The 17734-nt window shown below is 43.4% G+C and overlaps 1 protein-coding gene across 1 annotated transcript in view; it reads left to right on the forward strand.

The window, feature by feature from the left end:
• Nucleotides 1-17734, forward strand: part of LOC132900851 (dedicator of cytokinesis protein 7-like) — a 151882-nt gene that overhangs the window by 107241 nt on the left and 26907 nt on the right. Inside the window, exons 16-27 of the mRNA XM_060943181.1 lie at nucleotides 8015-8085; nucleotides 8177-8315; nucleotides 10158-10259; nucleotides 10338-10424; nucleotides 10525-10756; nucleotides 10847-11011; nucleotides 13944-14116; nucleotides 14778-14879; nucleotides 15837-15923; nucleotides 16103-16198; nucleotides 17429-17569; nucleotides 17686-17734. The exon at nucleotides 17686-17734 is cut by the window's right edge and continues 65 nt beyond it. Of these exons, the coding sequence (XP_060799164.1) occupies nucleotides 8015-8085; nucleotides 8177-8315; nucleotides 10158-10259; nucleotides 10338-10424; nucleotides 10525-10756; nucleotides 10847-11011; nucleotides 13944-14116; nucleotides 14778-14879; nucleotides 15837-15923; nucleotides 16103-16198; nucleotides 17429-17569; nucleotides 17686-17734 (1444 nt within the window). The remainder of the gene's footprint in view (nucleotides 1-8014; nucleotides 8086-8176; nucleotides 8316-10157; nucleotides 10260-10337; nucleotides 10425-10524; nucleotides 10757-10846; nucleotides 11012-13943; nucleotides 14117-14777; nucleotides 14880-15836; nucleotides 15924-16102; nucleotides 16199-17428; nucleotides 17570-17685) is intronic.

Here is a 17734-nt window from a genome sequence, read left to right on the forward strand (position 1 = left end):
CCAGCATGCACTGTGCATTCTGCACATTGGCCTGCAGTGGAATGGAAACACCGACCAGAATGAATGAAGCAAACTCACAGTGGGAGTAGAAGGGTTTACAATTAATGAAAAATTATTTTAGGTCAGGAGAACAGTGTTGCAGGATCACTGACACATCACTGTACCAGCCACTGTTGACATAAAAACAGATTCCACCACCCTTTGTTTTACCGGAGAGCTCTGTGTTACTATCCATTCTGAAAAATTGGAAGCCAGCCAGCTGCAGCGCAGAGTCCAGAAAGAGATCGCATAGCCATGTCTCTGTGAAGCATAAAACGGAAGATGAGTAAAAGTCCCTGTTTCTCCCCACCAACAGCACAATATTTTTGTAAAGAAGACACCTGAATATTCCGGGATTAGTTGTTTACATTGAACCACATGAAGCTGCGCCAGTTTGTTTTTACATCTTGAGCCGGCATTCCACAACCAGAGGCATGGCGTGCCTACGCATTGGAACTATGAACACCCCAAGTATACCAGCACTGCTTTAAAAACAACAGCCAGTGAGTGGAGTGTTGAGGTGATTTTGTAAGCCGTGCACATTTATACCCCTCTTCAAATATCAGCAAAGTTACTGAGCATCATATGATCATGTGATCACTTCTGTTAAATAATTCAGATTTAAGGAAGGCAACAGCTTCAGCATCTATAACATGATTGTGTCCTTTAACAGGACGGCTTTTCAGAAACAAAAGTCTGTCACAGAAACACAGAAAACTACACTTGCAAACACGGGGGGGGGGAGCATGGTTTGTGCAGTCAGAATTATGCTGGAGGAGAAAGTGAAGAGAAGTAGGAAGTGATTTGAATGAATGAACCCTTTATTATCACTAGTCACAAGTACCAGCAAAATTGACCATCAACCTGTCCTTACATACACACTTAGAATTGACAGAGGGGGAGTAGACAGGACAGGAAGACAGGAATGAAAAGAAAAAAATAGAGAGTAACATGAGGAGAGGGGAGGAGGAAATAAAGCAACCCCCACGCTATGCTCCTGTGAGGAGTACAGTGTGGGAACATTAAAAAAACACCTCAGCACATAAGCACAAAATAACACAAGTACACTTTACAACATGAAAACTCGGGACTTGAGGGGGGCGGGCGATCAGGGGTGGGGGGGAGGGGGAGGGAAGGAGGTAGAGGTAAGCAAGCAGCTGTCCATTCCTGCAGCCATGATGGCACTGGTCATGCACCCACTTGTCACACTGGGGGTAAAAGCGGCGACTGCGGGAAGTGGGGGAAGGAATGCGAGAGCATCTCACAGCAGTGACCTTCAGGGGGAGATGTTGTCCCAGCAACGGCCTTGGCCGAGGCCAGTGCTGTCTGAGGGAGCTGAAAGCAGATAAGATTGGGATTGTTTGGTCTTGGGGCGAGTAGACTCATTCTTTTACACGACCACTCTGTTTGTCCATTCTGGTCTCCGAATCAATTCTGTGCAAAGCCGAAAGCTTCTCCATGATGTCATCCATGTTGCGGTTCAAGTTCTGAATAGCCACAGTCTGAGTGCCGACAGCTCTGCCCACCACTTCAATCATGTCGGGCAGCTTTATGGGGCTTTGAACAGCTGTCCCCGTTTTCTGATTTCCTCGATAAACCAGGGCAATGCCTAATCCAATCAGCAAAAGTCCTGTAATCATGGTTCCAAATAGGTAGATGTCTTCAATGTCCTCCACAGAAAGAATCGCCAGGCACACGGCCTGCCACTGCTCCCATGCATCCATCGTGTAGCCAGCCGTGAACGTTCTGGCAGGACAGGCGGGTTCCCCCGAACCCAGGCTTCTCGTCGAGAAAACTGTGTCAATTTCGTTAAGAGACCAGTTTATCAATTACGTGATTTTTTTAGTTTGGAGAGCAGTGCGGAGAGAGTCTCTCAAAAGTATAGACAGACGAGACGAGACAGAGGAGCACAAGCAGGGAAAATAAGGGAGAGGAGAGCAGAGAAATGCGACTGCCTTCCGTGAGAGCGTGGAGAAAAAAGTGCTCTGATTTGAGGCAGAAAGGTGCGCAGACCTTGGACGCTGTAGACGGAGACGTTTGAATTTGTGTTGGTCTCGGAAAGAATAACATCAGCGTCAAAAAAAAAAAATCACCCCCCCTGTCCCGCTGTACCAGCTGTCCCTTTTACACAGGCGTCGATTCCGGCTCTGTTACTGCTAATCGTTCCGGCTCAGAGGCAGAACAACACACACCCCTGTTCCTCATTCGGATGTTTTATATAGAACGCAAGGTGGAATAAAGGCTTAAGATTCCCAACAGGCTGTGGGAAAGGGGCTACAGATACTTCCTATGCTGTGGTTGGTCACTTTCATACAGAAGGTTTCAGCTGTGGCTTGATGCCATCTCTTTCACCGGTTTCTAATGAAAACTAGATTTAGAGGTTTAATCCCATTTGGATTTGTGCTCCTTGTCTAAGTGCACAATAAACAACAAATAATATTTTAAACACTCCTTGTAATATGTAGTAACACTACTATACCAGGGCTTTCCACAAGTGCTGGCTGCCGGCCATACAGCCGACTACACAATTAAGTCCAGCCGGCTACTTTAATGACTATTATTTTTGTAGCCCACAGGCTCTAAATATTAATTTTCGATTTTAATAAAATTAAATGTTTATCTAACGGACTGACAATAATGTCAAACTGAATCGCACTCATTTAAGTTGTGATTCACGCTGTTTGTACCGATAATAACCACAAATTCCCCGCCGACTTCGTTGATCAAGGGAGAGTAACTCATCCGCGGCCCCGACATGCGGTGTGTGCACGCGCACTCAGCAGAGGCAGTAGTGTGTCGGGGCTGTCGGAGGCGACATCGGAGGGAACAGAAGCAGAGATAACGCTTATTTTGTCTCCAGTAAACCAGTCTTCTCTCGTTCAATTACGTGCTGGCATCAAAAGACACCGTTGGTTGTGAATGAAATCAAACTGAGTCGTTGGAGTGTATTTTCATACACAAATGGAGAAATGTTTGCTGAGCGTTTGTGTAGCCACCACTGCAGACTGTTGTCGTTGTTAATTCATAGCATGCTCAGTTGCGCGAATGTGTCATGCACTGAAAATAAGAGATTTACAAGCCAGGAACGCCTCATGATGCACTATGTGAGCTTGTATAGCCTATTACTGATTATTTTCGGTGCGCAAATCACAGTTTTCATTGGTGCATTAGCGTCTGGCATACACTAATGAATAAAAAAGATGCAATATGTTGTTGTAGTAATAATAATAATAATAGAGCAAATGTCTGAGAAATTAATATAGCTTGTCTATTATGCAGGCATACTTAGGCTAATAATAATAACATGAACGGTTTTTGAATAATGCTCTCGTGCTTTGAATGTTCATGTTCATTGCTTATTCCTGCCCATAGGTGTGGGAAAGATGCCACCTAAAAGAAAACTTAATCAGCAGACTCTGGAAGGCTTCTTAAAGAAGGGAAGTGGTGGTCAGTGGAAGTGCTTCAGAATAGTATTAAGATTCAGATTAATTTATTCATCCCAAAAGGGACATTCATTGTTGCCAATTATTTTTTTTCAGATTATTTATTTCAATGGTAGCACTTATACCATAATTAACGTAGCCCTACATGTGTTACATTGTTACTGCTGCAGTATGTGATTTAGTAAATTCCAATCATTTGCTACATGAATTAGACATGTTTATTTTATAGTACCAGAAGAGGAACCATGCAGCTCCACTGCACTCCAAGACAGGGCAACAGTAGCCAGGTCCACAGGTTATATTTTTGTCACTCTGACTGTTATTCAACAGGTTATAATGACCTGCAACCTCAGTTTGTCAGTTGAACACAAGAAAAGAAAGATTTACTGCTATTTTACTTTGTATTTGAGTAAAGTGAATAAATAAATGGTCTGTGGAAAATACATTTAATCCTGGGAACTGTGTGCACAGGAGTTTGTGTGTTTACTACCCCCCCCCCCCCCCCCCCCCCCCAAGCTGGCTACTTATTTGTCATGGCTGGCTAGTATGAGCCTTAGGCTACATCCACACGACAACGGCAACGAGATGTTATTTAAAAATATATCGCGTCCAAATGGGCAACAATCAGTAAAATATCAGGTCCATATGGCAACGCAACGCTTGCTGAAAATGATGCAATACACATGCCACACCTCTAGGGGCGCTGTAAGACGGTCCCTTCGGAGACACCAGAACAATAGAAGAAGTAAGGACGCATGCGCATAAACTATTATGCGCGAGACTTCATATTAGCCACAAAGTCAGGAAAATCTGTTTGTAAAATTACATTATAATGACCAAATACAATGAAAAGTATTTTTCCAGTCTCACCTGTGAAAGGTAATCCCATGTGATCTCGTTTGGACGGCAAACCTGTTGGTACAGTTAAACGCAGCTAATCTTTATTCTCCGCTTTGACCTCTCCAAAATGGCGGCGAGGATGACGTATGATTCTACGCGGAAGGCGGCGTCTTTAATGGTCCGGAATAAATTGAATGATACACGTTGATGGATTAATTTGTTGTTTCTCACCTGTGAAAGGTAATCCCATATGATCTCGTTTGGACGGTAAACCTGTTGGTACAGTTAAACGCAGCACATGAATCTTTATTCTCCGCTTTGACCTATCCAATATGGCGACGAGGATGACGTATGATTCTACGCGGAAGGCGGCGTCTTTAATGGTCCGGAATAAATTGAATGATACACGTTGATGGATTAATTTCTTCTACGCCCTTTTTGAGGAATGTATTGTAGGACTTAAACCCACATCTGAAGAGGTGAGATCGCTCCTTTTTTTTCCCTATTTTTGCTGGCGGGATTGACTCTGCCCTAAAGGCAGAGTCTCTCTCTCACTTTGCACCATTACACAATAAATATTCACAGTGAAAATATTTTGTAAGCGCGTTTCATGAACCAAGTTATAGGATTTGTTGACAACTCGCATCGCAATGAGAAGATCATTGGCACTACTGGTGTTAAGAATCAGACCATTTCATAAATGAATATTTTGCTGTAGAGCTGCAGTGTTTGTACAATTGCATGTTTTTGCTTCACTATTACTGTCACTATTCTGCTTCTTGCATTACTACTGTGAACTAACACTGAACATAATAATAATAATAATATCCAAGCTCGTGTTTCACTCTCACTAGTGCTCTGTAAGGCTTTTTCCTGGTGATATTCGTTACACTTCTACCCGGCGTGAAGCACTCACAGTCATGTGGTTGTGACGTCATCGTAAACAAATCCATTCTACTCATCCAGACGACTTCACAACGGCAACGTTGCCAGATCTTTCCACTCTGGAACCCGTTCTCAAAAAGATTGCGTTTTGGGCACCCAAAACGCCGGTGCCGTGTGGACGCCAGGCCTAAACGATAAGCAATTGTATCGGAGTCACCTGAATCCGTTGCCGTGTGGACAGGGCCTTAGTGGAAAGCCCTGCTATATGCTCATTAGCAAGTCTACAGACCAAAGAGTCACAGTGCAATTTTAACGTTCTTATATTGTGTGGACGATGTGTGTGGGTCCCCCCCCCCCCCCCCCCCTTCTGGAACTTGATGTCTTTATTTTTTATCTGTCAACCAGTGACTGTTGAAATGTTCTGATTATTTATTGTTCTTTAAATGTGTAAGTACTTGGATATGATTTGGCATAATTAGTGCACTCATAAGAGTGGAGGAGTCAGACATTCTTTGGAGCACGTATCAACTAACATAAATCAACTTGACTTTGGCTCAGTTTTTGGCTCTGCTGAGCGGGAGTAAACAAAGTTTGAGCGCTAGCCAGAGAGATGTGCTCTCACACGGAGAACCCTGTGTGCTCGCTTCACAGCTGTTTTTGTGATCTCGTTCTACAGGTCCTTACACTGTGTATTTAAGATACTTTTGGAGCACCGAGCACGGTTTTACTGCATTTCTGTGATTGCTGTGGTGATGACTTGAACAGCAGACTATGATCTGCTTTCCTAGTTGAAGTTACTGGTGCTCTTGCAACAGAACATCCCAGTATAACTATTTACTCTCTGACGCATGTTGAGAAGGTTTTGCAGTTCACGCAAATTACATTTTTCCCTACCACTTAGTAATTCAGGTTAATTTCATTAAACAAAGCAATTATCAACAACTTGTGATATTCAGGAATTCAAAAAACCCTTTCACATGCAAAAGTCCTTCCTGTGCCAGGCCCTGGTCTACCCGGGCAGTCTCCCGTCCCAATACTAACCAGGCCCTTAAGGCACATTGGGCAGTGCCGATCTCCATTTCTATAGCCCTCGGTCTCTCGCCTATTCTTGGGTTTCATGTGACATCACATCCGCCTCATTAGTTATTCACAACTTTAGCTGGTGGTCTGCCAAAGCTCCGTTGACAAAGCGTTTGTACGGAGAAGGTGCATTGCTCGCATGAAAAATGCCTTACGCTTGCGTTGTTTCGGGTTGTTCGAATCGATCAAACCGTGAAACTGATAAAAGTTTCTTTAGGGTTTCCCATGAACAAACACAGGATTTCACAAAAAGACGTTGAGAAAGGTGACTTTTGAACCTCTCACTGAAATCGAAGGGAGCCGAGTCGAAGCATGCTCGAGTTTGCAGTGATCACTTGGTGAAAGGTTTGTATTTCCCTCTCAGCTATGTCCTTAGTGTTTTCCAAGTACTTTTCTTGCTATGTGTTGCTATTTTACGGTACTTTTTTTAGTCACGAAGCACTAAAGTCCCCAGGTATTCCTTTGTTTACTCCTCACAAAGTCCATATGCATGAAGGTCGTGACAAAATTCTTACCCAGCCATACAGTTACAATGCGCCATGATCACTGTCTTTGTTTAACTAAGATCCAGGTCTTTAAAAGGGTTTCTGATGATCTTTGTGAATGATATTTACCTGAGAGATAAGAGCCAACGCAAGTGAGAATCGAGCAAACTGTTTGCTTACACTTCAACTTGCAGCACTTCGTTGTAAAGACGCGAACAAAAAGCTTTAAAAAAAACCCACACACACTATAGGATTCATTTGGCAGCGACTTGATACCGAGGTCCTTTACCCAGAAACATTCAAAAAAGTTGTAAGCCTCCATACTCTTCCATGCTTTCATCTGTTTTGCGGTGTAGAAGGATGTCTGCAACACCCAGATAGTTCAAGATGTCGGGGAACTCGATTGAAGGGTAGTTTTCGAGATCATATAACAAATCCTCCTTTCCCAGACTATAGGGGTCTATTCCATTGCACATAGCAATTTTCTGAATATATCTGTGAGTAGTGGCTTCGAGAGTATGAGCATACTCTAAGTTATCTTGAGTTGTTTGCACTACGGCAGCCGTTTTGGTTTGCTAGACCACCAGCTGTTTTACCGGAAGTGAAATCGCTAAGAAAAGTCACGTGACAGAAACCCAAGAATTACATAGCTAGGGTTACAGTGGGGTGGTCCTCTGGTAACCATGAGAGTTTGACTCTCTACTTGTATCTGTATTGTGGAGTCTCGCCAGATGGCAGTAGGTACCATTTTTATGATGATCTTTGGTATGATCCGACCATGAGTAGAACTTGTGACTTCCCAGTTGTGAGGCAGACACGCTAACCACTAGGCCAACTTATGATTCACATGCACTTTTCTGTATCCCAGAGATTTACCAGAACAGTGTTATGTGAACCTGAATGAATAGAAATGCCTGGGATGTTCCAGGACCAGACATAATGCCTGGTGCAAAGTTCTGATGGACTTGGATAAATGTGAACAAAAACCAGAAAGTTGCTGGATAGGCTGTAGAAGACATGTGAAGAGCTCAGAGTACGTCCTACCTAGTCTGTGCTAAGATGTCTGAGAAACATGGTGTACAGTTACGCTTTCAGCAGAATTACTCTTGATAGCATCTGGTATTTTGTTTTCAGAAAAGAGTTGTCCGTGTCAGTTGTGTCTGATGCGATATGATGTGTGTGAGAGAATGTGCTGGTTCCATCATTAGGTGTCTTGATATTGCATTTTTCTTTGTGAAACAGGTCATATTTGGAAAATCCAGTTGTGCCGAGTTCTGCAAAGAGGCATACACACCAGTGATCTACCATAACAAGTATGCGATTACTAAAGATGAATGAATGAAGGAGTGGAGCTTTAATAATCGCTCAGTTTCTCACACAAGCATTCACATGTTCTTTTCCCAGGTCTCCTGAATTCTATGAGGAGGTCAAGATGAAAATTCCCGCTAACCTCACTGACAACCATCACCTACTGTTCACCTTCTACCACATCAGTTGTCAGCCCAAACAGAACACGTCGCTCGAGACACCTGTGGGCTACACTGTAAGAGGGCCTTCTGTTCCAGACCATCTGACCTGAATCATGTGCCTTCCCATGACTACAGCTTTTAGTGTATTTCTCTGCATTGGCTTAATCCCTTTGCTGTAATACTTTGCGTGTCTTTTGAAAGGCCCACAGAATGTTTTTTTTTTTTTTGCAGACATACAGTGGTGCTTGAAAGTTTGTGAACCCTTTAGAATTTTCTATATTTCTGCATAGATATGACCCAAAACATCATCAGTTTCACATAACTCCTAAAAGTAAAGAGAACCCAGTTAAACAAATGAGACAAAAATATTATACTTGGTCATTTATTTATTGAGGAAAATGATCCAATATTAAATATCTGTGAGTGGCAAAAGTATGTGAACCTCTAGGACTAGCAGTTAATTTGAAGGTGAAATTAGAGTCCGGTGTTTTCAATCAATGGGATGACAATCAGATGTGAGTGGGCACCCTGTTTTATTTAAAGAACAGGGATCTATCAAAGTCTGATCTTCACAACACGTTTGTGGAAGTGTATCATGGCACAAACAAAGGAGATTTCTGAGGACCTCAGAAAAAGTGTTGTTGATGCTCATCAGGCTGGAAAAGGTTACAAAACCATCTCCAACGAGTTTGGATTCCACCAATCCACAGTCAGACAGATTGTATACAAATGGAGGAAATTCAAGACCATTGTTACTCTCCCCAGGAGTGGTCGACCAACAAAGATCACTCCAAGAGCAAAGCGTGTAATAGTCGGTGAGGTCACAAAGGACCCCAGGGTAACTTCTAAGCAACTGAAGGCCTCTCTCACATTGGCTAATGTTAATGTTCATGAGTCCACCATCAGGAGAACACTGAACAACAACGGTATACATGGCAGGGTTGCAAGGAGAAAGCCACTGCTCTCCAAAAAGAACATTGCTGCTCGTCTGCAGTTTGCTGAAGATCACGTGGACAAGCCAGAAGGCCATTGAAAATATGTTTTGTGGATGGATGAGACCAAAATAGAACTTTTTGGTTTAAATGGGAAGTGCTAGGTTTGGTGAAAGGAAAACACTGCATTCCAGCGTAAGACCCTTATCCCATCTGTGAAAGATGATGGTGGTACTATCATGGTTTGGGCCTGTTTTGCTGCATCTGGGTCTGGATGGCTTGCCATCGTTGATGGAGCAATGAATTCTGAACTATACCAGTGAATTCTAAAGGAAAATGTCAAAACATCTGAACTGAATCTCAAGAGAAGGTGGGTCATGCAGCAAGACAACGACCCTAAGCACACAAGTCGTTCTACCAAAGAATGGTTAAAGAAGAATAAAGTTAATGTTTTGGAATGGCCAAGTCAAAGTCCTGACCTGAATCCAATCGAATGTTGTGGAAGGACCTGAAGCGAGCAGTTCATGTGAGGAAACCCACCAATATCGCAGAGTTGAAGGTGTTCTGTACGGAGGAATGGGCTAAAATTCCTCCAAGCCGGTGTGCAGGACTGATCAACAGTTACCGGAAACATTTAGTTGCAGTCATTGCTGCACAAGGGGGTCACACCAGATACTGAAAGCAAAGGTTCACATACTTTTGCCACTCACAGATATGTAATATTGGATCCTTTTCCTCAATAAATAAATGACCAAGTATAATATTTTTGTCTCATTTGTTTAACTGGGTTCTCTTTATCTACTTTCAGGACTTGTGTGAAAATCTGATGATGTTTTAGGTCCTATTTATGCAGAAATATAGAAAATTCTAAAGGGTTCACAAACTTTCAAGCACCACTGTATCGATGTACTGTGTGTGTTATAAGTGTATACATTTAAGCTGTTGATCTGGTGAGGTTATGAGAGCTTGTGCTCTTCTTCGCAGTGGATTCCTCTGATGCAGCATGGACGTCTGCGCACAGGATCCTTCAGCCTGCCCGTGTCTGTGGAGAAACCCCCAGCCAGCTACTCCGTCCTCACCCCTGATGTAAGAATGTTGGTTCAGAGCTATCTTTTGATCTGAATGTAAGTAAAATGAGTTCATATGTATGCGTTTGTGTTTTAGGTCCAGCTTCCAGGAATGAAGTGGGTGGACAATCACAAAGGAGTGTTCAGTGTAGAGGTGACTGCTGCTTCCTCAGTCCACACTCAGGTATCAAATATAGATGACAACAACTGCTCTTAATTATTCAATCTTTCTGTAATGAACTGAAGCGGTCATATAATTAATTGGCGTGCATGTGTGTGTATAGGACCCGTACCTGGATAAGTTCTTCACCCTGGTACATGTCTTAGAGGAGTACTCTTTCCCATTCAGACTGAAGGATGTGATCATCACTGAGGCCAATGTGGAGGCTGAACTGAAAGCCACCATGGCAGCCCTGAAGGGAGCACTGTTGGACACCTGTGTTCGCTTCCTACACCAGCTTCTGAACAAACTCATCCTCCTCATCGTCCACCCACCTGTCATCGCCGGCCAGATCGGTTCGCACCCCTTTAATCCCCTGAATTTATTTACATTTCATCACACTGTTCTGCTTCCTAAACTCTTTCTGACCTCCACCTCCTCCACAGTTAACTTGGGCCGTGCAGCTTTCGAGGCTATGGCACTCCTGGTCAACCAAATTCATAAGAATCTGGAAGGGAACCAAGATCAGCACGGCCGCAACAGTCTTTTGGCCTCTTATATCCACTACTGCTTCCATCTGCCCACCACTGAGCCTGTGCCACCCCCTACTGGTGAGCCATCTGACCACACTGTACCAGCACACTTCAACTGTACTTATTGGGCTAGAGTTATTGCCTTTAAAGGAAAGCTTGATTAAAGTTACATAAATGTACACGGTGGAATGTGGATCTGGTTTAGTTAATTGATCATTTGGCTTTGCCACGTTTCAACATTTGTTTTGTATCCGCTACAGAAAAAAAGCTTGGCCCCCAGTTCAAGTTAATGCACGCTGTCATTGTGTAAGCAGCCTGAAACTTATGCCGCTTTTCCACTACAAACGCGGCTGAGCCGTGCCGTGCTGAGTCGAGCTGAGTCAAGCTGAGCGGGGCTGTTGGAGTTGCATTTCGACTACAACCACGCTGAACCGTGCTGGCTGGAAGTGGGTGGACACATTGGGTGGAGTTAGCGAAAGTGGGTGGACGTCACGTGATGTCGTTAAGCAGCGCAAACAGTGACATCAGTGACAGTGGCGGAACAAGTCAGAGCCGGGCCGGGGGCGGGGCAAATGACCGGGCCCTTTATTAATGCTTATCATAACATCATTTTAGGCTACAAAAACGAAGTCCTTCAAACGAACATGTAACTCAGAAACAAAAAACATTAGGATACTGTACATGGCTCATAATAAAACATCAATAGCCTATACTGCGCACATTATTTGAAGGGCATACGAATGAGCGCTCAGAGGTTGTAACGGTGACAGGAAGAGTCAGAAATAAAAGGAGGGCGGTGCAAACCTCACTGAATGCACTGTGTTTACCAATTTCAACACTACAGGGTGCAACTATAGTTATTTTGTACATTAAGTCCTTCAAACGAACATGTAACTCAGAAACAAAAAAACATTAGGCGACATACTGTACATGGCTCATAATAAAACATCAATAGCCTACTGCGCGCATTATTTGAAGGGCATACGACGAGCCTTGCGCTCCGCGAACTCGTCCACGATGCTCTGTATGTCACTGTACTAGGCTACAAAAACGAAGTCCTTCAAACGAACATGTAACTCAGAAACAAAAAACATTAGGATACTGTACATGGCTCATAATAAAACATCAATAGCCTATACTGCGCACATTATTTGAAGGGCATACGAATGAGCGCTCAGAGGTTGCAACGGTGACAGGAAGAGCCATGTACAGTATCCTAGTGGTCTTTTCAGCGGTAGTCTCACGACCCGAATAGTAAACAATAAACATGGAGGACATGGAGTCGTTAGTGTTGCTGGTCTTGGTGCTGTGGCTTGTTGTCACCGACAACGCCAACAGATACTGGCAAGAGCGTATAGATGAGGCGAGGCGCATAAGGCTTCAGAAATTCTCGTAATTCATAATTATTCTCCTTCCGGGTTTGCGGTGTTTACAGATCCCAGCGTGCTCGCGGGGCGTGTGTGGGCATGTGAGGACACTCCTCCTCACCAATCAGTGCACAGGGGAGTGTCTGCTCACGCCCCCAGCCTCACTCGGCACGGCTTGGCTCGCTTCAGCCCCACTCCAAAACGGTGCGAGTTTTAGGGGCTAAGCAGGGCTGAAACGAGCTGAGTCGTGCTGGTTTTTGGTAGTCGAAACGCGAGCCGTGTCGGGCTGAAGTGAGCTGAAGCGAGCTGAAAAAGGGTAGTGGAAAAGGGCCAATAGTGTTCACAACTGCAGCAGTGTTCCTATGTTCACCAACTGAGTAGTCCTTGGGCAATTAAACATGTGGAGCGAGCATAATATGATGGGTTTTGAAAGGTGGAAGGCTGTTAAAGTGAATGTAATGCCTCTAAACCCCGCTTTATTTCCTTCCTTGTACAAAGCAACTATCATTATGTTGACTGACCATGTATTTTCGAACCATAGTTGATCCAAAAGGCCATAAATTAATGGAAAATCAGTAAGATCAGCCGATTTTCACGGAATCTGCCGAGACTGATCCGGAAGATCCCGAAGGTGTGCGTGACGTCACACGTGTAACAATTCAGGTATCAATTTCGTTCATGTGTGCAGCAGTGGTTAGACCAGTCTCGATATGGAATCACGTTTTGGAGAGAATTTTGATAGTGATTGGGATTCTTACATGTTGGATGATGGGGCAGATGATCATCAAGGATATTCCAGAGTAAATGGTTATCTTTTTGAGCCCCCAAGACGAGAAACTGCCAGTTCACTCAGTTCACAACAGTCCCTCTCACCGCCGATAGCGCACCACCAGCCAGAGAGAATTGGAAACACAGATTGGTTTATGGATTTTTCTAAGCTGGCCACTGCACAATACAGGGAAAATATTTACGTGTGTACTGTACCTCAATAAATGCGGAAATATAATCTTTAAAACGTACACGCGTTCAGTGTAATTATTGAAAGAAAATATGAAATGGGTGATAATAAGGGAATCGACGAACTGTCCAAATGTCTGATCAAATGTCATTAAATCAGTAATTCCCATGTGGTCGTTCTGGTGGTGATAAACACTTGATGAATCAGATTTATTATTAGTCGGCGATGCAATCTGCCCGCTTCGTTTGCACAAACCTCACCCGCTGTCACTTTAGATTGGTGTCATTTCTCGGAAATTCGTGAACAGAATGTCCTGCTGTATGTGAATTTGAACATCCAAAAACAACACAGCACTTTTCCATCGTTATTTTTGTAAGATTCCAACAACAATATCCAATTTCAGCGAGTAAACAAGCACAGAGTCAGACGAACAGAAATGACCCAGATAACCAGGGTTCCACGCGTGACGTCATGCGAGATTAGCCCTGGGGCAAGGCTGCCTTTTTCTGGGATCCAGAAACTGCGGTTTATCGATAGTTTTGTGCTTGATAATAAAATAAATAATTTAATATTATTTCCCCCCTGCTTTATTAATTCATTTTGGTCATTACTAATGACGTATATTCATTTTAAAGTATTACAATAAGGCATTACATACACTTTAACACCCCAGTTTTCTTCCCAGTGAGTGGATCTTCCTATGAGCTTCCTATCCAGTATGCAACATTGTCTCGGGCAACTGCCCGCCCCAGCAGTCTCCTCCTATCCCGCTCCAAGAGCATCAGTAACTCAAACCCTGACCTGGCGTCCACACCTACCTCGCCTGATGATGAAGTCCAGAGGATCATTGGCAGCAAGGTGGGCATTTTACTCTCTCCTTCCATCGACCCCTTCAAGAATTTCTTATTCATAATCCACAATTGTTCTTTTAGGCGTATAGATTTAACGAGGTGCATAAGGGTAGGAGTAGGCTTCACTCAATGTGTTTTTATTAATTCTGAGAGTGCTGACCTAATATATAGTCAGTTCAAAAGAAAGGGAAAGAGGCCGCACTATACATACAGAGATTTATTCGCACAAACGCGTTTCGGCGTGTGCCTTCAGGGAGCACACTGAGGAAGGCACACGCCAAAACGCGTTTGTGCGAATAAATATCTGTATGTATAGTGCAGCCTTTTTCCCTTTCTTTTGTATAGATTTAATGAACAATGGCCTTTTTTTCCCATTCTTCCTGTCTAAAATCGACGACAACTACCCTCCCATTGCTTTTCCTGTTTGTGTGGGATAAAAGGAGCAGGCTCTTCCTATCCTAACTGCTGAATGTGGTTGAGTTGCTTCCTATGTGGGATGGTACATTACAGTGCTGAAGAATTTATAACTTAACCTCTTCTATGCCTTCCCCGAAATGTCTTGTTCATCAGTCCAGTTTCTGCTTTTCCCCTTCCTTACTGATGAGTATCCAGCTGACTGTGTCTCCTGTGCTACTGTGTGTTTGTGTTTGTGACTGGTGAATAAGCAGGGAATAGACCGCTCTCACTCCTGGGTAAACTCTGCTTATGCTCCTGGGGGCTCCAGAGCAGTGCTCCGTCGGAACCCCAACTCCAGCTGTGAGCTTAAGCAGGTGCTGATACTTACCCCATACGCGAGTATCACCCCAATATCGTCCAACCTTATTACCCATTATTACCTACGATTGTCCTATTAATACTTTATAACCCCATCATCATTACCCCACTGTGGTCCTATTAATACCTTATAACCCTTTATCACCCACTATTATCCTACCATCCCCTATTATCCTAGTAATATCTTATGCACAAAGATCATGTTCACGCTAACGTCACTATTACGAACATTATGCCTCGATGTCCTTTAAATTGTTTACTGCTTTTACATCCCACTGCTGTATTAACAATACCCCTATATCAGACCCTCTTAATCATACACCCCTATCTCACCCATCACCACCGTTTTACCCCATACTATACCTCTGAGTCTGTATGTGTGAGAGGTAATTTAATGTGTGGGTGTGAATGGGGGTCGTAGATATGTCTCCATGTCCAGTCAAAATCTACTCTTCATCACCTTTTCATCCCTGTTCTCTCTTTCAGCGCTCTATTTTCTTGCAGTAATTTACAGTAAAAACTGTGTTAGTGAAGTCAGCCAGTGTACAGTAGTCTTACAGTGTAGACAGCGTAGCCCGTTCTTGACAGAAAATGTGTCAGGATGAAAATATTTTGTTTTGCCAGTTTTTCCATGGATAATCGTTTTCTTAAATTTAGCTGTTCATCATCTGGAACAAATCATATGATGAACTCATCATAGTTAATAACTATCGACACTAAGTTTTGTTAAAAAGAATGTAGATATTTTGATCAGCAGGTTTCTGCTAAACTTCTGTATAGTGCATTTCTTAACCTAATCTCTCTCTTTTTTTCAGTTACTTTTTCCTTTTGATATTTGCGCTTATTAGATTTCCTGTTCATCAGTGCATGCATTTCCTTTCATCATTTCCATTTTTTTTTTTCCGCACCCTGCTCATCCTCCTCATGCTCCTTCACCATGGCCGCTGCAGCAGGCCAGTGAACGGGCTGCTAACCGCATGTCGGCGTTCGTCGAGGGCACCTCCTTACTCGCACCACCCTTGAAACCCATGCCCAGGAAGGTAAAACTCGCACTGTTTTGTTTACTTTCATATTTCATCCCTTGTTCATCTCATCGTTTCTTTCATGTCTCCAAGTGGGCTGAGACGGGGTGGTATGTATGTGTGCATATGGGGAGGGTGCGTGGATTTGTTGCATGTGTGCAAGTGTGTGTCTGTTAATTCGTGCTCTGTTTGCCCAGTTGTTACACGAGGAGCTGGCTCTGCAGTGGGTGGTGAGCACCAGCACAGTGAGAGAGGCAGCGCTGCAGCAAGCCTGGTTTTTCTTCCAGCTCATGGTGAGTTTCTTTCCTTCCTTCCTTCCTTCCTTCCTTCCTTCCTTCCGTCCGTCCGTCCTACTTACTTATATACCCCCGCTCCGAAGGATTCTGGTTTACCTCTCTGTCCGAAACACCCTTTTTCTCAGTAACCACAAACTGTAGCTACTTGGTACCGAGCTTCAGCTTGGGGTTCTATACCGTGTGCACCGTTTTCAGGTCTGTCGCACATCAACTTCCTGTTTACCCACTGAATGCATTTATGAAACATATCGGGTGGATTTTGACGCCAATTCAAGAAGCAAAATGCTATTTCAAAATGGCAGTTTACCAGGATGCTATTTGAAATCCCTGGGGAGAGACACTGCTCTTTACTTACTTCTTTCAGGGTTAATTATCTGTTGAAGTCAACCTTCATAATAAGTGTCCTATTCCTTCGATTGCTTGCATTCTGATATAAGCAAGAATGGGGGGGGATACGTAAGGCCACACCAATTTTAATTAGTTGGTTCTCGGATTTTTTCAGGAAAAATATGAAGCGAGCGAGCGAAATAAAAATAAAATTAAAAAAATGCTCTGATGGTAAAATTAACGGTGGAAATAGACCAAACAATACAGGCAAACCAGTAAACAGATCGGCTAAATAAACGATTGAATTACAGTCAATTGAACATCTACAATGCACAGAAAAAAAGATTTGACCAGGAGTAGGCTACTTCTGATGGCTAAATACTTCAAATGATTTTTTGTTTGCCCCTCACATCAATCAGTGAAATATATAAATCAAATCCACCTCCACAGAGTTGTTGTCCAAGTTGGCGCATCGCAGGGTAACAAGCTCACGGCATCTTGAGTACAACTGTGCAAAGTTTTCCCCGTCTTGAATTTCGACACACCTGTCAAAGATTTTACGCTTCTGTTCGCTGAATATCCTAACAATCACACACACAGGCTTTGCAGGATTCCCCTCCACAGCCATGTTTCTTCCACAAGTCTTTATCTAAAGTGAAAGGGGCGATTTGATTGGTTTTCGGCGTCACGTGACCTCAACCTGCAGTCTTCAGTATTTTGAACCATCAGCCATGATGTTTTTCTGTTGGTGGGAGTTTGATTTCGATTTTATTATTTTTTTCATTTTGCATTTTCTTCAAGCGGCGATTCCGAGAACCAACTAATCGAATTGGTGTGGCCTAATTGAACAGTAGCTCACAGTTGATCTTGTTTTTTTTTTTTTTCTCTTGTCTCTCTCAGGTGAAGAGTATGGTTCATCACCTTTTCCTTACTTCCAAGCTGGATGTGCCAAGGCGTCAGCGTTTTCCTGACCGTTTTGTGGATGACATTGCTGCCTTGGTATGCGCCATCAGTGCAGATATAGCCAGCAGACACCACAAGGTAATGTTTGCAGATGAACTTTTACAATCAAGATGTCATTTCCAAGCCTAGTGCAGTGAATAAGCAGGAACAGCACTCTGTGACTGTGTGTGTGTGTGTGCGCGCGCACGTTTCAGGATGTTGAGCTTGTGGAAAGATTAAACAGCAGCCTGGCTTTCTTCCTCA

This window comes from Neoarius graeffei, chromosome 16, assembly GCF_027579695.1.
Source record: "Neoarius graeffei isolate fNeoGra1 chromosome 16, fNeoGra1.pri, whole genome shotgun sequence".
In the NCBI taxonomy this organism is placed as follows: domain Eukaryota; kingdom Metazoa; phylum Chordata; class Actinopteri; order Siluriformes; family Ariidae; genus Neoarius; species Neoarius graeffei.